General features: G+C 62.1%; 2 protein-coding genes across 2 annotated transcripts in view; both read left to right on the top strand.

Annotated features, from left to right (window-relative positions):
* Armc6 (armadillo repeat containing 6) overlaps positions 1-1,140 on the top strand; it is a 16,505-nt gene extending 15,365 nt beyond the window's left edge. Inside the window, exon 8 of the mRNA XM_013028395.1 lies at positions 611-1,140. Within this exon, the coding sequence (XP_012883849.1) occupies positions 611-823 (213 nt within the window). The 3' untranslated portion in view covers positions 824-1,140. The remainder of the gene's footprint in view (positions 1-610) is intronic.
* Positions 1,141-4,748: 3,608 nt separating this feature from the next.
* Slc25a42 (solute carrier family 25, member 42) overlaps positions 4,749-16,541 on the top strand; it is a 13,567-nt gene continuing 1,774 nt past the window's right edge. The window contains exons 1-7 of the mRNA XM_013028315.1: positions 4,749-4,787; positions 11,399-11,512; positions 12,842-12,947; positions 14,269-14,294; positions 14,495-14,661; positions 15,836-15,952; positions 16,253-16,404. Of these exons, the coding sequence (XP_012883769.1) occupies positions 11,432-11,512; positions 12,842-12,947; positions 14,269-14,294; positions 14,495-14,661; positions 15,836-15,952; positions 16,253-16,404 (649 nt within the window). The 5' untranslated portion in view covers positions 4,749-4,787; positions 11,399-11,431. The remainder of the gene's footprint in view (positions 4,788-11,398; positions 11,513-12,841; positions 12,948-14,268; positions 14,295-14,494; positions 14,662-15,835; positions 15,953-16,252; positions 16,405-16,541) is intronic.

Genomic DNA, 16,541 nt, shown 5'->3' with positions numbered 1-16,541 from the left:
CCCCGGCCCTCCCTCCGGCCCGGTTGGACGTCACCTGTTGGTATTCTGAGTCACCCACCGGCTGTGGAGACAGGCCAGCAACTTCCACTTTTCTGTTCTTTGAACAACACTGCAGTTTGAATCCAGCACTTCTGAGCCACGTCCCCAGCCTTTGTGGACTTAGTTTTCTTCTTTCTTTTTTTTTGGGGGGGATGGGGGGAGGGGGTCCGGTCATGGGTCCTGAACTCTGGGCCTTCGCGCAGTCCCTCAGCTCTTCAGCTCAAGACAAGTGCTCTACCACTTGAGCCACAGCGCCACTTCCAGTTTTCTGGTGGTTCATTGGAGATCAGAGTCTCACGGTCTCTCCTGCTCAGGCTGGCTTTGAACCACAATCCTCAGATCTCAGCCTCCTGAGTAGCCACGGGCGCCCGGCTGCCCATCCCTTTGAGCCCGGGCCTCAGGAGACTAGTCAGTCAGACAGCAGGAGTCCTTCCTGCCTCTGGGGCCCCCATCTCCTGGGAGAGCCGGTTCTAGTCCAGCCCAGCTGCAACTCTCACTCCCATCACAGGGAGGTCAGAGGGGAGGCCATGCCCGCCCGCACACCGCCAGCTCACAGCCCTCTCCCCGACAGAAGCAGGCCTGCATGCTGATCCGCAACCTGGTGTCCCGGAGCCCGGCCTTCTCCAAGCCCCTCCTGGAGCAGGGGGCTGAGGCACTCATCGCACAGGCCAGGGCCGCCCACCCCGACTGCGAGGACGTGGCCAAGGCCGCACTGCGTGACCTGGGCTGCCGCGTCGAGCTCCAGGAGCTGTGGACAGGCCAGAAGGGCAGCTTGGTGCTGTGACCCAGACTCAGCCTCTGCCTGACCTTGGATGCATCATGAAACTTGGGGCCGAGGCAGGGATGGGGGCCCTGTCCCTCCTGCCCCCTCCACCTGCGCCCCTCAGCCAGCGGGGCCTTCTGGATCCCCGGTACAGAGAGACCAGCGGCCCCGGGGTCCCCACAGCTGGCCGAGCCGGCCCCCCTCCTGCCCCTTTCCTCACCTCTGCAGGCTGCGAGGCCGCCCCCACCAGACTTGGTGGGGCCGGGGTCTGTGGCCCACCATGTCCCCCGCCTGGGGCCACATGGAGGTGCCCCTGGGAATAAAGAACCTCACGCTGATGTCGGAGGGGCTCGCGTGTCTCCGTGGGGGCTGGGGGCTTTGGGAGCGGCTTGGGCCCCAGGCAGGTCCACATCTGCACTCCCACCAACCCCTGGTGGCACCAAGCAGGCGCTTGAGCTGCTGAGCCTCAGCTCTCAGCCTCTGGCTGGAGGGGGGGGCAGCACGCCTGTAAGCCGGGCCATGCCAGGAGACTGGCCGCGCCAGGAGGCTGGCCGCGCAGCTCTTGGTGCCTGGGTGGACCCTCTGGGCTTCAGTTTCCCAGGAAACAGTGCTGGTCTTCCCCATGCCTCCCTGTCCTCAGGCAGCCTCCCGTGGAGGCCGGTGGGCAGGCAGCAGGATTTGCGTGGGAGCAGGCTTGCCTGCCCAGCCCCCGGGTCTCTCCTTGCAGCCACTCATGTTCCTCCCCCTCCCCCGGGAGGCCTGAGTGCCCGATCCTCACCAGTTTCCATACCTGCCCTGGGCAGCCTCGGGGTCACTTGGGGTATGGAGGCTCCTGGGCCACTCGTGGCTCCTGCCCCAGTGCCCTCCACGTACATCGTACCAAAGAGCACTTAGTGCCTCTCAGAGCCAGCATGGCTGGGGCTTTGCCCGCCCCAGGGCCTTTGCACCTACTGGGCCCAATGCCTGGATCCCCCAGGGCCTGCTCCAGTCCATGAGCCACTGGATCCACCGGGGCCTGGGGGTCACGTGCTCTGTCCTGACCCCATACGAGGTCAGCTGACGTCTGCTGCTTGTCTTATGCCATCACAGGGCCGGCGCCTGACCCCTGGGGCCCCCTAGGCTCCTAGTGGCCTTGAGGTTCACCTGAAGGAAGGGGAAGCGCCCCACCCTGTGGCAGAGTGTCCCCAGCTCTCAGGAGGGAGGGGCTGCTCTCTGTATCAGTCCTCCCTGCCCTGGCCTGGGAATGTCTTGTGTAACAGCCGGGGTAAGGGCCGCCGGGCCATGTGAGGCCTTGGCAGGCTGGAGATGGCCGGGCTGTGCGGGGCCAGCGGGCTGGGGGAGCCGTGGACCGGGCCCAAGTCAGTGCTGGGCAGTACAGGCCCCGCCTCCACTGCCTCAGAGTCCCCTGCAGTGCGGAGGAGGGTATCACCCCAGGAATGGGACACGTCCACCCCCCCATGCCAATTCTGGGAACCCACTTTCCACATTAAAAGTCACCCCCACACAAGGGGACCACAGTGGTGCCTGCCGGGGTGAGCTGGGCAGGCACACTGGACCCACCGGGCACAGGCCCGGGCCGCACACACAGGAGGCCAGGTGTTGCCAAGAACACCAGGCCAAAGCCAGAGCCCTGCCAACGCCGCTGGCACCACCCATGGAGACAACCGGGGCTGGCCCGCTGCCTGACCCCTGCCCCAGTTGGCACTGTCCCCTAAGAGCACCGCCAGTCCTACGAGCTCTGTTTGCACCTTTCTGAGGCCCGGCGGGTGGATGCTGTGAGCCAGGCCTTCTCTCCCCCTCCACTGGGAGTCCAGCCTCAGCGGATTCCCACACACCCAGAGCCTTCACCAGCCGCCACGGGACCTAACCACCACTGGGAAACAGGCAGGAGCTGGAGCTCCTTGCTACCGGTCCTGCAGGGACCTAACAGGAAGCTGGGGTGCAGCATGGGCCCAGCACAAGGGCCTGCATTCGGGCCCCGCACTGCCAAAAAGGAGCAGGGATTTGAACCCAGCACAGAGGGTTTCCCCAAGGGGTCCACCTCTCCCCGCAGACCTGAGCCTGTTGGCTGTGTTCAGGTTGTGGCTTGATGGAGCCAAAACCAGACCCATTAGGGTGTGCTGTGTGCCAACCCCAGCATCTTCCTCCAGGACGGAGGAGGGTGGTGGGGAAGTGAACCCCAGAACAGAGAATTTCAAGAGCTGGGGGCATCTGCAGTATGATCATAGTTGGACCTTGGGGAGCGAGCCTTCTAGCCGGGGTGGTCCACAGCCTTACAGAGCACTGGTTCTTTGGGAAAGTGAGATGGATGAATTAAGCCCAGCCTTGCTCCCTCCTGGGATTCTCTGGTTCTGAACTTGATCTCCACCTGCCCCAGCCTGTACCTAGAGGAAATACGACCCATTTGTGAGGTTGTCCGCCCAGATGAGTCAGAGCTCTGAATGGGCCTGGGAACAGCACCCTGGCAGGAGACCATTGTCTCTCTGAGCTTCCTTCCTTCCTTCATGATACTATTGGGCAGGGAGCCCCGCCCCACCCCCAGCTTCTTGTCTTGTTTTATTTTCTCACTCTTTTTGTGCCAGTCAGTCCTGGGGTTGAACTCAGGGCCTGGGCACCATCCTTAAACTTTTGTGCTCAAGGGTTAGCGCTCTACCACTTGAGCCACAGCTCCGCTTCTGGTTTTTGGTGATTGATCGAAGATTAAAGAGTCTGATGGAGCCGGGCGCTGGTGGCTCACGCCTGTAATCCCAGCTACTCCTGAGGCTGAGATCTGAGGGTCATGGTTTGAAGCCAGCCTGGGTAGGAAAGATTGTGAGATTGTTGTCTCCAATTAACCACCAGAAAACTAGAAGTGGCACCGTGGCTCACGGTAGTGGAGTGCTAGCCTGGAGCAAAAGAGCAGAGACAGCGCCCAAGTCCTGAGGTCCAACCCCATGACTGACCAAAAAAAGGAATAGCATCTAATGGACTTTCCTGCCTAGGCTGGCTGCGAACCTCAGTCCTGACCTCAGCCTCCTAGGTAACTGGGATGAAAGGTGTGAGCCATTGGCTCCATGTCTTATTTTCTAAATGAGGAAACTGAGGCTCCCGGTGCCCAGCCCGAGGCCGGCGGCCAGGGCGTGGACAGGTCACCGCTCCTCCACCAAAGAGAAACCCGTCCAGATTGCGCAACGAAGGCGACCTATGCTGACCGAGGGGTCCTGACCCCCCCTGGGCCTCGAGGCACTGGGGTTAGGTCGGGACAAAGGCGCCAGGTGGCGCGGGGAGACGCGAGTTCGCGTCCCGTGTCCTCCGCAGGGGGACGGCGGGGGAGGCGGGGGCGGAGGCTAGTCAACAGTTCTGCGGCGAAGTGCATGCCAGGGTGGGAAGCCCCATTCCCGCGCCGTGCTCCCGGAGGGAGGGCAGGCTCGGCCCGCCGGGGCCGCCCCGAGCGCCCGCACTGGCCCGGTGCACCTTGCACGCCTGGGCCCCCTGCCTTGGGAGGCACCGCCCTCGGCTGCTATGACTGGCCAAGCGGCCTGCCCGTCTTAGGCGCTTCAGCCAATCACTGATGCCCTTCAGGCTACGCCCTCCGTTTCGCCCCCCTCCCCAGCCGAAGCCCCGCCACTTGCTTCAGTTTCCCTGGAGCCCCGCCCCTGCTCACCAGCGTCTGGCTAAGAAGGACGTCCATTTTCCACCAGAACTCCAATCATCGCCAACCTCCAGGTCTTGCCTCCCAAGACCTTGCACCTCGCAGGAACGCAGGGGAGAGCCGCAGCCTTTCCCGGTAACCCCGCCTTTCCTCGTCAACGATTGGCTAGCACACACACCCATCTTCCGCTGGCCCGCCAATTTGTTCCGTCTCTATTTCTGATTGGCCAGAGGACGCCCAATCCGAGCGCGGCGTGGGCCCCTCCCTTGGCGCGCGCCGGGGGTGGGGGGCGCGCGAGGCGGGGCTGTGGCGGCTGGAGGCGGCGGCGGCGGCGGCGGCGACGCGTCCGGGCAGGTGAGCGGGACGCGAGGGGCGCGGGGCGGCGCGGGCGCCGGGGGCTGCGCCTGTCAGGCCGCGCCGAGGCAGGGTGCGGGGCCTGACGCGGGGCCCCAGGGCGGGGGCGGCGCGGCGGGGCGTGACAGCAGGGCGCGGGGTCACAGGGGCCCCGCGTTTGGCGCCCCCCGCCCCGCGCCCGCCGACCCCGTCCCGAGGCCTGACACCGCCCCCGGGCCCCCTCGGCCCGGCACCCCGCTCGGGGGACCCAACGACCCCACACGCCAGACGCGGGGCCCCCGCATCCCCGACCGGCCCCTGTCCGCGACACCCCACGGCTGGCGCTGTGATCCCCCCAAACCCGCCCTCCTGACCCCGTGACCTCTCACCCCGTCCCGCACCGACCCGCCTCGTGTCCAGGCCGGTGTCCCCCCCCACCGTGGGCACCGCCGTCCCCCCTGCTCTCCCCCCCCCGCTCTCTCCCCGTCCCGGGGTGGGGGGGCTTCTAATAACCCCGTCAGCCCGTCCACCAGTGCCACCCAGCCTGGATGTCAGGGTCACCGTGCTCTGCTCCCCCAGGCGGAAAAAAAGCCCACCCCCACTTTCCTCTTCATTGCAACAGCAGGTGCCGCAGCTTAAAGTCGTTTCCGGGCCTGAGAATAATCCCCTGGGCCAGAGGAGCAAAATGACCCCCAAGTTAGCATCTGTCCTGGAGCCGCTGGCTGCTGGGGCGGGGCAGGTACAGTCCCCCCCCCAAGCCTGGCCCCCTGCTCTGGGACTCCCCTGGGCCTCCTCAGTTGTATTTATCTGCCCCACCCCACCACCCAGGCTCTTCCAGTGCAGGGGTGACCGTGAGTGGCCCTGGGGTGATTGGAGGTGACAGATGCACATCTGGGCTGTGTGGGCGGGCCTGACAGGGGTGCACCCCAACCTTGGCCCCTGGGTGACCCCCCAGAGCTCCTTGCCTCACTGAGCAGAGAGCAAGGAAATAGTTCACCAAAGCCGGCCAGCTAAGGTTTCATTCAGCCCCTTAAAGCCACAGGCCAGCCTGGGGCCTGGAGAGGTGCTGGGCTTGGTGACTCCTGGAACTTGTGAAGTTCCCTGGTGTGTGATCTGTGTGTGTACGTGCGTGCGTGCGTGCGTGTGTGCCTGCTGGAAGGAGGCCTGTGGCTTTATTGTTGAAAAGCCGTGTTCTGCATTTCCTGCAAAGCTTGCAAAGAGCAGCCTGGCTCCCTCTGCCACGGGACGGTGCTAGAAGGTTCTTCAGGGTCGTGTCACCTTCAGCTTCTCCTGTGGAAACTGAAGCCACTGGGGTTTCCCATCACTGACTAAAGGTGATCATCTAAAACATATAGGCTGGAGTTGGGGTGTGGCTCGGGGCAGAGCACTTGGCTACTACTTCCAGCCCTGAAAAACCAACTAGGCTCTGGTGGCTCACACCTGTAATCCCAGTTACTCAGAGTCTGAGATCTGAGGATGGAGGGTTCAAAGCCAACTTAGGCAGGAAAGCCCATGAAACTCTTTGTTATCCCCTGCCAGTCCTGAGGCCTGAACTCTGGGCCTGGGCGCTGTCTCTCAGCTCTTTGGCTCAAGGCTAGCGCTCTACCACTTGAACCACAGCGCCACTTCTGGCCTTTTCTGCTTATATGGTGCGGAGGAATCGAACCCAGGGCCTCATGCATGCCAGGCAAGCGCTCTACCACTGAGCCACCTTCCCAGCCCCCACCCCCTCCCCCCCATGAGATATGTAGTAGGGCACGAGCCTCGAGCGAAAAAGCTTAGGGTCAGTGCATGGGCCCTGAGTTCACGCCCCAGTTCTGGAGCCAGAGAAGACAGTAAGAATAATAATTAGAAGAACATGTGGGTTTGGGCATGTTTGTGTGTAGATGCATATAGGTATGCACTGTGCACACGTGTTCGTGTGTGTGTGTAGGATATGTGGGGGTAGCATATATATCTAGTCTATATGTTGTTGATTCATACGCAGTTTACAAGTTTACTATTTACACAGTTTCTGTCTACCTTCTCTGTGGATTTGCCCACTGGTCATAATTTTTTTCCAGTCCTGGAGCTTGAACTCAGGGCCTGGGCATTGTCCCTGAGCCGCTTTGTGCTCAAGGCTAGTGCTCTACCACTTGAGCCACAGTGCCACTTCTGGCTTTTCTGAGTAGTTTATTGGAGACAAGAGTCTCACAGGACTGGGCACCAGTGGCTCACGCCTGTCATCCTAGCTACTCAGGAGGCTGAGATCTGAGGATCGCAGTTCAAAGCCAGCCCAGCCAAGAAAGTCTGTGAGACTCTTATCTCCAGTGAACCACCAGAAAACTGGAAGTGGCGCTGTGGCTCAAGTGGTAGAGCGCTTGTCTTGAGCTGAAGAGCTGAGGGACAGCGCCCAGGCCCAGAGTTCAGGCCCCATGACCCCCTCCCCGCCCAACACACACACATACAAAAAAAAAAGTCTCACAGGAATTTTTCTGCCTTAGCCTCCTGAGTAGCTAGAATTACAGGTGTGAGCCACCAGTGCCCGGTTCTTCATCATTCCTTTATTTCCTTTCCAAAGTAGTCTATGGTGTGTCTATTTAGTTATTCATTTATTTTACTGGAGCTTGGACCCAGGGCAGGTAAGTCCTCTGCCACTCGAGCCACACCTGCAGTGCATTTTGTTCCTATTTTGTTTTTGACATACCTTTGTCCTGGTTGGCTTCAAACCCATAAGATCTTCCTCCTGCCTCAGCTTCCCCAGGTGGCTGGGGCTGGAGGTAGAGGTAGACTCACACCCCACACCTCTGAGGCCACTGCTGGGGCTGGGTTTTGTGCAGTTGTAACTGCTTGCCTGCCAGGCATGCGAGAGACAGACAGGGAGGGAAGGAGAGAGAGAGAGTCTGTGCCAGTACTGGGACTTGAACTCAGGGTCTCAATACCTTTGTCTTATCACGTGAGCCACAGCTCTACTTCCAGCATCTTGCTGGTTAATTGGAGATGAAGAGTCTCATGGACTTCCATGTCTAGGTTGGCTTTGAACCTCTATCCTCAGATTTTAGCCTCTTGAGTAGCTAGGATTACGAGTGTGAGCTACCAGTGCCCAGGAGAGAGAGAGAGTGTGTGTGTGCGTGCGCGTGCGCGTGCTCGTGCGGGAGAGTTTGATTAAATTACAGTGGAGCTGGCAGGCAGGCACAGAGTCTTGAAGCCTGGCCAGGGAGCCGGCTGGGCTAATTTTTAATATATGTTTATAGCATGAGAAAAGAAAAGCATAAGAGTAAATAACTATGTTGAGAATGAACCCTACAACCTGCGGGTGGGAATGGGAGGGAAAAACTGGGAGAGAGCAAGGGAAGGGGTGACCGTGTCAAAGAAGAAATGTCCTCTTAGGCCTGGCGCCAGTGACTCACGCCTGTCATCCTAGCTACTCAGGAGACTGAGATCTGAGGATCGCGGTTCAAAGCCAGCCAAGGCAGGAGAGACCGTGAGACTCCTATCTCCAATAAACCCCAGAAAACCGGAAGTGGCGCTGTAGCTCAAGTGGTAGAGCGCTCGCCTTAAGCTGAAGAGCTGAGGGACAGTGCCCAGGCCCAGAGTTCGAGCCCCATGACCGACAAAAAAAAAGAAAGAAATGTCCTCTTAGGCCGGGCGCCAGTGACTCACGCCTATCATCCTAGCTACTCAGGAGGCTGAGATCTGAAGATTGTGGTTCAAAGCCAGCCCAGCCCGGGCAGGAAAGTCTGTGAGACTTTTATCTCCAATTAAATCACCAAAAAGCCAGAAATGGAGCTGTGACTCAAGTTCAAGCCCCAGAACTGGCACACACATTAACAAAAAAAAAAAAAAAAAAAAGTTAGAGCACACCAGGAGCTAATGGCTTATGCATGTAATCCTAAACTATCAGGGGGCCAGAAACCTGGAAGATCATAGTTCCAGGCCAACCTGGGGGAAAATGTGAGAGACCCCATCTCAACCAATGAGAAGCTGGGTGCGGTAGCGCATGCCTGTCATCTCAGGTACGAGAGACATGTAAATAAGAGAACTGTGGTCTGGGCCAGCCCAGGCAGCGAGACTCCATTAGAAACTTAACTTTTAAAAGCCAGCCCTGTCCCCAGGCTGACCTCCTCCTGTCACTGTCTATTTTTAAAAAGTGCTGTGGACATGTTCTTCCTCCCCAGGCACCTTTTGTGGCCCGTGCTCAGACGCCAGGGCTCGGCGGAGGGAGTCCTGGCCAGGGGGAGAGGAGGAGAGGGAGGCGGGAGGGAGGCCTCTGTGCTTGCCTTTATTACACTGTATTGGTGCAATCGTCGTCTGTGATGGTGCCTGGTTTTCCAACCTCCCTGGGGTCCAGGACGGGGCTGGGCTCCCGCACCGGCCAAGGCGCTCGGATGTCCCAGGGTGGCCAGAGTCCAATCAGCGGAGGGGGATGCGGACACGAGGGCCTGCGTGGTGGCAGCCCGCAAGCCAGAGGAGGCCTGGAAGACCCAGCCCTGGCCATGCTTGCAGGCGCCGCGGGTGCAGGAGCAGGTCCTTGGGCAGAAGGGCCGTGACCCCCGCCTGAGCGGGGTGGGGGGGACTTGTGTTTTGGTTTGGAGCAGGGTTTGGTTTGAGCACGCCTTTAGCAGGCCTTTTCTTTTTCTTTTTTGTCGTTCATGGGGCTTGAACTCTGGGCCTGGGCGCTGTCCCTCAGCTCTTCAGCTCAAGGCGAGTGCTCTACCACTTGAGCTACAGCGCCACTTCCGGTTTTCTGGTGGTTTATTGGAGATAGGAGTCTCACGGTCTCTCCTGCCTGGGCTGGCTTTGAACCGCAATCCTCAGATCTCAGCCTCCTGAGTAGCTGGGATTACAGGCGTGAGCCACCAGCGCCCGGCTTTAGCAGGCTCGTTAGAGATGGAGACTCAGGCTGACCTGCCGGGTTTCAACCTCAATCCTCCAGGCCTCAGCCTCCCGAGGAGCTGGTGTTGCAGTCATGAGCCTCCCGGCCTGAGCTCCACAGCACCCATTGCTGGCAAATCCCAGCCCAGGAAGGCAGTGACAGATGGGAATCTGAGGGAGAGAGAGGCTTGGTGACAGCCCAGCCTCCCTGAGGCCTGGCATGCTTCCATTGGGGAGGGAGGCAGGTGGCTGGAAAGGGGCCTTGTGCAGGGACAGGTGTCTGGGGATCAGTGTGTGCGGGAGGTGGGGGTTGAGGCCTGTCATTGAAGCTAACCTTGGGACAGGTGAAGCTGCAGCTTTGGGGAAGGGCTTTGAAGGATGTGGAGGAGTTTGCCAGCATGAGAGTACAAAGGAAGCAGAAGTTGGCATGTTAGGGGAGTTTGCCTGTCCACCTGGCAAGTAACTGGTGACATGTGCCGAGGTACACAGCACCTTGGCCCAGAGCAAGAACAGGCTTTGGGGCGAGGGCTGGACACCCAGCGGGGGGGCTGCTCCCCAGCCCCCAGGAGCCCAGCTGCCTGCATCTGCCCTCAGAGACCGCCGCAGGCCGACCCCAGGCTGGTCAGAAAGACACCACAGAGGGGAAGAGGGGGGCCGGGCGCTAGTCTGCACGCCTGCAAGCCCAGCTACTCCGGAGGCTGAGAGCTGAGGATCACGGTTTGAAGCCAGCCTGGGTGGGAAAGGCTGGGGACTCTTATCTCCAAGGGAAGTAGAGCTGTGGTTCAAGTGGTAGAGCACCGGCCTTGAGTGAAAATGCGCAGAGACAGTGCCAGGCCCTGAGTTCAAGCTTTAGGACTGGCACAGAAAGGGAACGGAATACACAGGTAGAATTCCTGCCCACCCGCCCGCCCATCCGCCTGCCTGCCTGCCTGCCTGTCCGTCTGTCTGTCTGCCTGCCTGCCTGCCTGCCTGCCTGCCTTCACAGAGGCCACCCATCCGTCAGGGTGAACACCTGGTTCTTCGGCCCAAGTTAATTTCTGCCAAGTAGCGAATTGAACAGCTTTTATCTCGGGCAGAGGCTGGCCACGGCTCCTGATTAGCACAATTACAGTGGACACAGTGCCACCGATCGTGGCCTGTCCCGCCCTGTGTCCCACGGGGATTCCCTGCGCCCTGGCGAGGAGGCCTGGGCCTGGGTGCAGTGCCCGCCCGGCCAGCTGCGCGGGCCTCCCCGCGGGACCATGCTGCCGGTCATGTTTCCCTTGTCAAGCAAGGCACTGGGCTGGGTGCAGGGGTCCATGCGTGTAATCCTAGCTTGTGGGAAGTGTAAGCAGAGGAATGAAGCACTGGTTGGCCTGGGCAAAAAGTGAGACCCTATCTCAACAATGAAGGTCTGTCCGGGAGCCAGTGGCTCACGCCTGTCACCCCAGCTCCTCCGGAAAGTCCGGAGACTCCTATCTCCAATTAGCCACCTAAAAACCGGAAATGGAGCTGCAGCTCAAAGTTGCCGAGTGCTAGCTTTAAGCCAAACGGCTCAGGGATAGCACCCAGGCCCTGAGTTCAAGCCCCACCATACACAAAAGTAAACAGTCCAGGCGACATGATTCAGTGGCAGAGCGCCTGCTCAGCAAGCGCGAGGTCCTCATCCCAGCCCTGGTGATGCACACGAAAATAAGGGACGAGGGAGGCTCTGTCCCGGGGGGGGGGGTGCGTGGGGCGGCACTGGGGGCCTGGGGGCGCCAGGCCCCGCCTCCACTCATCAACCCCGTGTCCCCCAGGACCGAGTCTCCGGCCAACCGAGCAGGCCTGGGATGGGTAGTGGCGTGAAGGAGGGCTCAGTGCGCCCGCCTGAGGATGCTGAAGCGGCCCGGCCCGCGCCCGTCTCCTCCAAGGCAAGTAGCCTCCCCACCCCCCGCACCCCTCCTCCACTGCCTGAGAGCAAGCCAGGGCCACGCGGCACCCGAGGAAGCGGCCGGCCCCTCCTCCATCCTCCCAAGGCCGGGCCCTATCAGCCAGGGACTGGGGACCTGGAGAACCGGTGATGGTTCCAGGGTTGGAGGCGTGGCTCAGGTGGTGGAGCACCAGCCAGCCAGTCAAAATGTCAGATATGGAGTTCGAGTCCCGGTCTCGGGCCACAGAAAAAAAGTTCAAGGCCCAGCCATCTCAACCAGTAAGAAGCACAATGGCACCTCCACCTACAGTCCCAGCCATGCTTCCCACAAGGGAAGATTACAGTCTGAAGCTGCCCTGGGCCAGACCACAAGACCCTCTCTGTAAAACAACGGAGGCAAAACAGGGCTGGCAGCACGCATGGCTCATGTGGTAGAGCTCCCTTAGCAAGGGTGAAGTTCTGAGTTCAAATCCTAGCACCAGAATAAAAGTCCTGCTGGTGATGTGGGTTACCACATGGGTGAAGCCAGCCAAACACTGGGGTGGGGGGTAGAGGCCCAAGGCCTGAGGCCCAGCCTCCACCTTGCAGACACCAGACAGCCCGGGCCTTGCCACAGACCCTGTCAAAAGCAAATAAAACATGATGCAGCAAAGGGAGGCGGGCAGCCCTCCCTCCAGGGCGTGGCCAGCGCCTGCTCTCAAAGTCCACTGCCCTTTCCCCCAGCCAGCGCCACACGGCCGGCGCAGGGTGCCAGCCGAGGCCCCCGCGGGCCCCAGGCAGGGGGTGGCTGAGCGGCCTCCCAGCCACAGAGCTGCAGGGCAGACCCGCACGGAGCGCAGCGGGGGCCACGCTGCCAAGTCACGTTTTCTCCTGGCAAGAAGCTAAGCACTAGGCTGGGAAGGCGGCTCAGTGGTAGAGCGCTCGCCCAGCACGCATGAAGCCCTGGGTTCCATTCCTCTGAACCACATACACAGAAAAAGCCAGAAGGGGCACTGTGGCTCAAGTGGTAGAGTGCTAGCCTTGAGCAAAAGAAGCTCAGGGACGGCGCCCAGGCCCTGAGTTCAAGCCCCAGGACTGACCAAAAAAAAAAAAAGCATGGGGCTGGGCAGGGCAGTGCACATTTGTCCCAGAGCTGCATCAGGCGCACGGGGCAGGCGTCCAGTTGTAGGAACGAGGTCAGGCCTTGGACGCCGCCCTCGCCCCGACTCTCACCGCCCTGCGTAGTGGGGTCTCTCTGCCCAGGCTGCAGGGCCTCTGCCCCCTGCACCGCGGGAGGACACAGGACGTGCCTTTGCCTTCGCCCCATGACCCGGTCTGTGCTCTGTTACAGAGAGACCCCCGGCAAGTGCTCAGCTCCCTGCTGTCGGGGGCCCTGGCTGGAGCACTCGCCAAGACCGCGGTAGCTCCCCTGGACCGAACCAAAATCATCTTCCAAGGTACGCGTCCCCCCACCGTCCCCTGCCGCTGCCCGCCAGACAGTACCCCGCCTCCCCACCTGCACGGGTGAAAGCTGACTCACCCCAACCGCGCCTGGCCATGGTGGGAGGGAAGGCCGCTCTGTGCAGTGCGCAGTGCTTCCCAGCACACACACAAAGTGGCGCTGTGGCTCAAGGGGTAGAGCGCTGGCCTTGAGCACACAGCCCAGAGACAGCACCCAGCCCTGAGTTCAAGCCCCGGGACTGGGCTGAGTCTGAGGATTGTGGTTTGAAGCCAGCCTGGCCAGGAATGCCCATTAGACTCTTTTTTTTTTGTTTTGTTTTTGTCAGTCTTGGGCCTTGAACTCTAGGCCTGGGTGCTGTCCCTCAGCTCTTCAGCTCAAGGCTAGCGCTCTACCACTTGAGCTACAGCACCACTTCTGGGTTTTCTGCTTATGTGGTGCTGAGGAATTGAACCCAGGGCCCCATGTATGGGAGGCGAGTGTTCTACCACTGAGCCACCTTCTCAGCCCTCCATTAGACTCATCTCAAATGAACCAGCAAAAAGCTGGAGGTAGAACTGGGCTGTCGTGGTAGAACACTAGCCTTGAACAAAATAGCTCACAGACAGAGCCCAAGACCTGAGCTGGAGTCCCAGCAACAACATGTGTGTGTGTGTGTGTGTGCGTGTGTGCACGCACATGCGCAGGTGCACACCCACACCCATACACGCACACTCTTGAATCCAGGCCTGGTGTCGGTGTGATGTAGTGGCACTTGGGGACTGGAGGCCCCAGAGTTCAAGGGCAGCCTAGCCTAGGTACACACGTATGTACTTACACACACACACGCATGCACACACACGCACACATTCTTTGAAACCCACTTAAAAGCTGGAGTGGCTTCCTGAGGCTCTCCCGGGTGCACACAGCACTGTCGGGGCTGGCGGCACTGAGAGGGTGGGCCGGTCCTGGAGGCCTCAGTCCTCCCACCCCTGTCCTGTTTGCCTTGTTAACCCCCCCCCATGCAAAACCCCATTCCCACACACGGCCCCCTTCCCTGGGCCGGCCTGAGGACGTGGACGTACCTCCTGGGGACACAGCGCTCCCCAGACAGACCCCTGTCCTCCGGAGCTGCCCGGCCACAGGCTGCGCCCCGATCCCCCCGCCGGCCTCCGCCTCGAGCCGGCGCTGCGCTCACGGGCGCGGGCTGCAGGAGGCCCGCGGGCCCCGGGGTCTCCCGGACGCCTGGCAGCGCGGCGGGCCGGCGGGGCGCGGGCCCAGCTCCGGTCCGGTCGGGCCGCCCCGGCCTCTCAGGGTCTCTTGTTTGTTTTTTTTTCCAGTGTCTTCTAAAAAGTTTTCTGCCAAGGTGAGCTCCCGGGCTGCGCGAGGGCTTCGTCCTCCGGGGACCAGGCCCTGCCCTGCCCACCCCGACGGGAGTGGAGAAGCAGTGGGCGACTTCGGGGGCGCCCCAGGCTTGGCAGCGCCCGGAGCCGGGCCGCGGGGCGCCCCGGGGGCAGCCACCCGCCGGCCGGCCTGGGCCCACCGCGCTGACCCCTGCTCCCGCAGGAGGCCTTCCGGCTCCTCTACTTCACCTACCTCAACGAGGGCTTCCTCAGCCTGTGGCGCGGGAACTCGGCCACCATGGTCCGCGTGGTGCCCTACGCCGCCATCCAGTTCAGCGCGCACGAGGAGTACAAGCGCGTCCTGGGCCGCTACTACGGCTTCCGGGGAGAGTGAGTCCCGCGGAGCCCCGCCCCGAGCGCTGGCCACGCCCACACAGCGCCAGGCCCCGCCCTCGACCTACCCAGGCCCTGAACGCCGGCCCTGCCCCCTGATACATAGGCCCCGCCCAGGCCCTGCCCCTACTAAAGTGCCCCGCCCTCAAACTATCCAAGTCTTCAACACCGGCCACGCCCCCTGACACATAGGCCCAGCAAGGCCCCGCCCCTGGCACAGGCCCCTCCCCTACGAAAGTGCCACGCCCTCGACCTATCCAGGCCCTGAACGCTAGCCACGCCCCCTGACACATAGGCCCCGCCCAGGCCCTGCCCCTAATAAAGTGCCCCGCCCTCAAACTATCCAAGTCTTCAACATCGGCCATGCCCCCTGAGGCCCAGCCCAGGCCCAGCTACTGACACAGGCCCTGCTCCAGGATTGACCACGCCCTGAACACACCCCGCCCCCTGACACAGGACCCCACCCCCAATTGACTATGCCCTGAACACACCCCGCCCCTGATACATTGGCCCCTTCCCTGACAGACCCCGCCCTCAATTGACCATGTCCTGAACAAGGCTCCGCCCCCGTTAAAATGCCCCGCCCTCAAACCATCAGGCCCTGAACACCAGCCACGCCCCCTGACGCAAGGCTACGCCCACAAAGGCGAGCACGCCCACAGGCCTCTCCCCTAACATTAACAGACCGGCTGCGACCTCCAAGCTCTCTAAGCATAAGCTCTGCTCCAAATTCAGATCCCTATCTCTAAGCAGGAGGCCCAAGCGCAGGCCACGCCCTCTAGTCACATGCCCCGCCCCAAATGCTGACCCCGACCTCTAAACAGATTCCCCAGCCGTGCCCCCAAACACTGACCAGGCCCTGGACGCAGGGCCCCGCCCCTCTAAGGCCCCGCCCTCTAAATCTGGCCCCGCCCAGACCCCGGCTTCTGGGTCTCGGCCCCGCCCCTCCCGGCTGTGTCTCTGACCCCCTTGTCCGGTTTGTCTTCCCACCGTCCTTTTCCCCGGGTCGGCCTCGCGCCCGGCGCCCTCCACCAGAGCCCGGCTGGCGGGGTGCCGGCCGCTGCGCCCCCGAGCTCCCGGCCCACACACCTCAGGGCACAGAGGGAAGGGCCTGGACACCCACCGGCCACCGGGCCGGGCTGAGCCCGCCTGTCTCCCTGTCCGCCCGCAGGGCGCTGCCCCCGGGGCCCCGCCTCCTGGCCGGCGCGCTGGCCGGCACCACTGCCGCCTCCCTCACCTACCCGCTGGACCTGGTGCGGGCCCGGATGGCCGTGACCCCGAAGGAGATGTGAGTCCTGCCGCCGGGCCGGCCGGGCCTGCGGCTGGGGGCTGGGCGACATCCTGCGGGGCGCGTGCCCTCCGCCCGGGGGTGGGCAAGCCCGGGGCCCCGCACCCCAAAACAGACACGTGCGGGAATGTGTCCAGGGCGGTCACAAGAGAGGGCCCAGAGCAGGGCCATGGGGTTCTGGTCTTAAAAGAAGGGCCGCGGACCCCCACCCAGCGGGGGGGGCGCCCTGGGGCCCTCCCCCACCCAGCCGCCCCCTCCCCCACCCAGCGGGGCGCGCCCGAGCTGAGCCCCCCCACCCAGGTACAGCAACATCTTCCACGTGTTCATCCGCATCTCGCGGGAGGAGGGGCTGAAGACCCTCTACCACGGCTTCACGCCCACCCTGCTGGGCGTCATCCCCTACGCCGGGCTCAGCTTCTTCACCTACGAGACGCTCAAGAGCCTGCACAGAGGTGAGAGGGGGTGCGCAGGAGTGAGGGGGATGCGCAGGAGTAGGGGGGCGCGCAGGGGTGAGGGGGATGCGCAGGAGTAGGGGGGCGCGCAGGGATAAGGAGGCACATCCAGGGGTGGAGGGCACTCAGGGGTAAGG

This window comes from Dipodomys ordii, unplaced genomic scaffold, assembly GCF_000151885.1.
Source record: "Dipodomys ordii isolate 6190 unplaced genomic scaffold, Dord_2.0 Scaffold108, whole genome shotgun sequence".
NCBI classification, from domain to species: Eukaryota; Metazoa; Chordata; class Mammalia; order Rodentia; family Heteromyidae; genus Dipodomys; species Dipodomys ordii.
The sequence above is the reverse complement of the archived record's forward strand: the minus strand, read 5'-3'. Positions and strand labels throughout refer to the sequence as shown.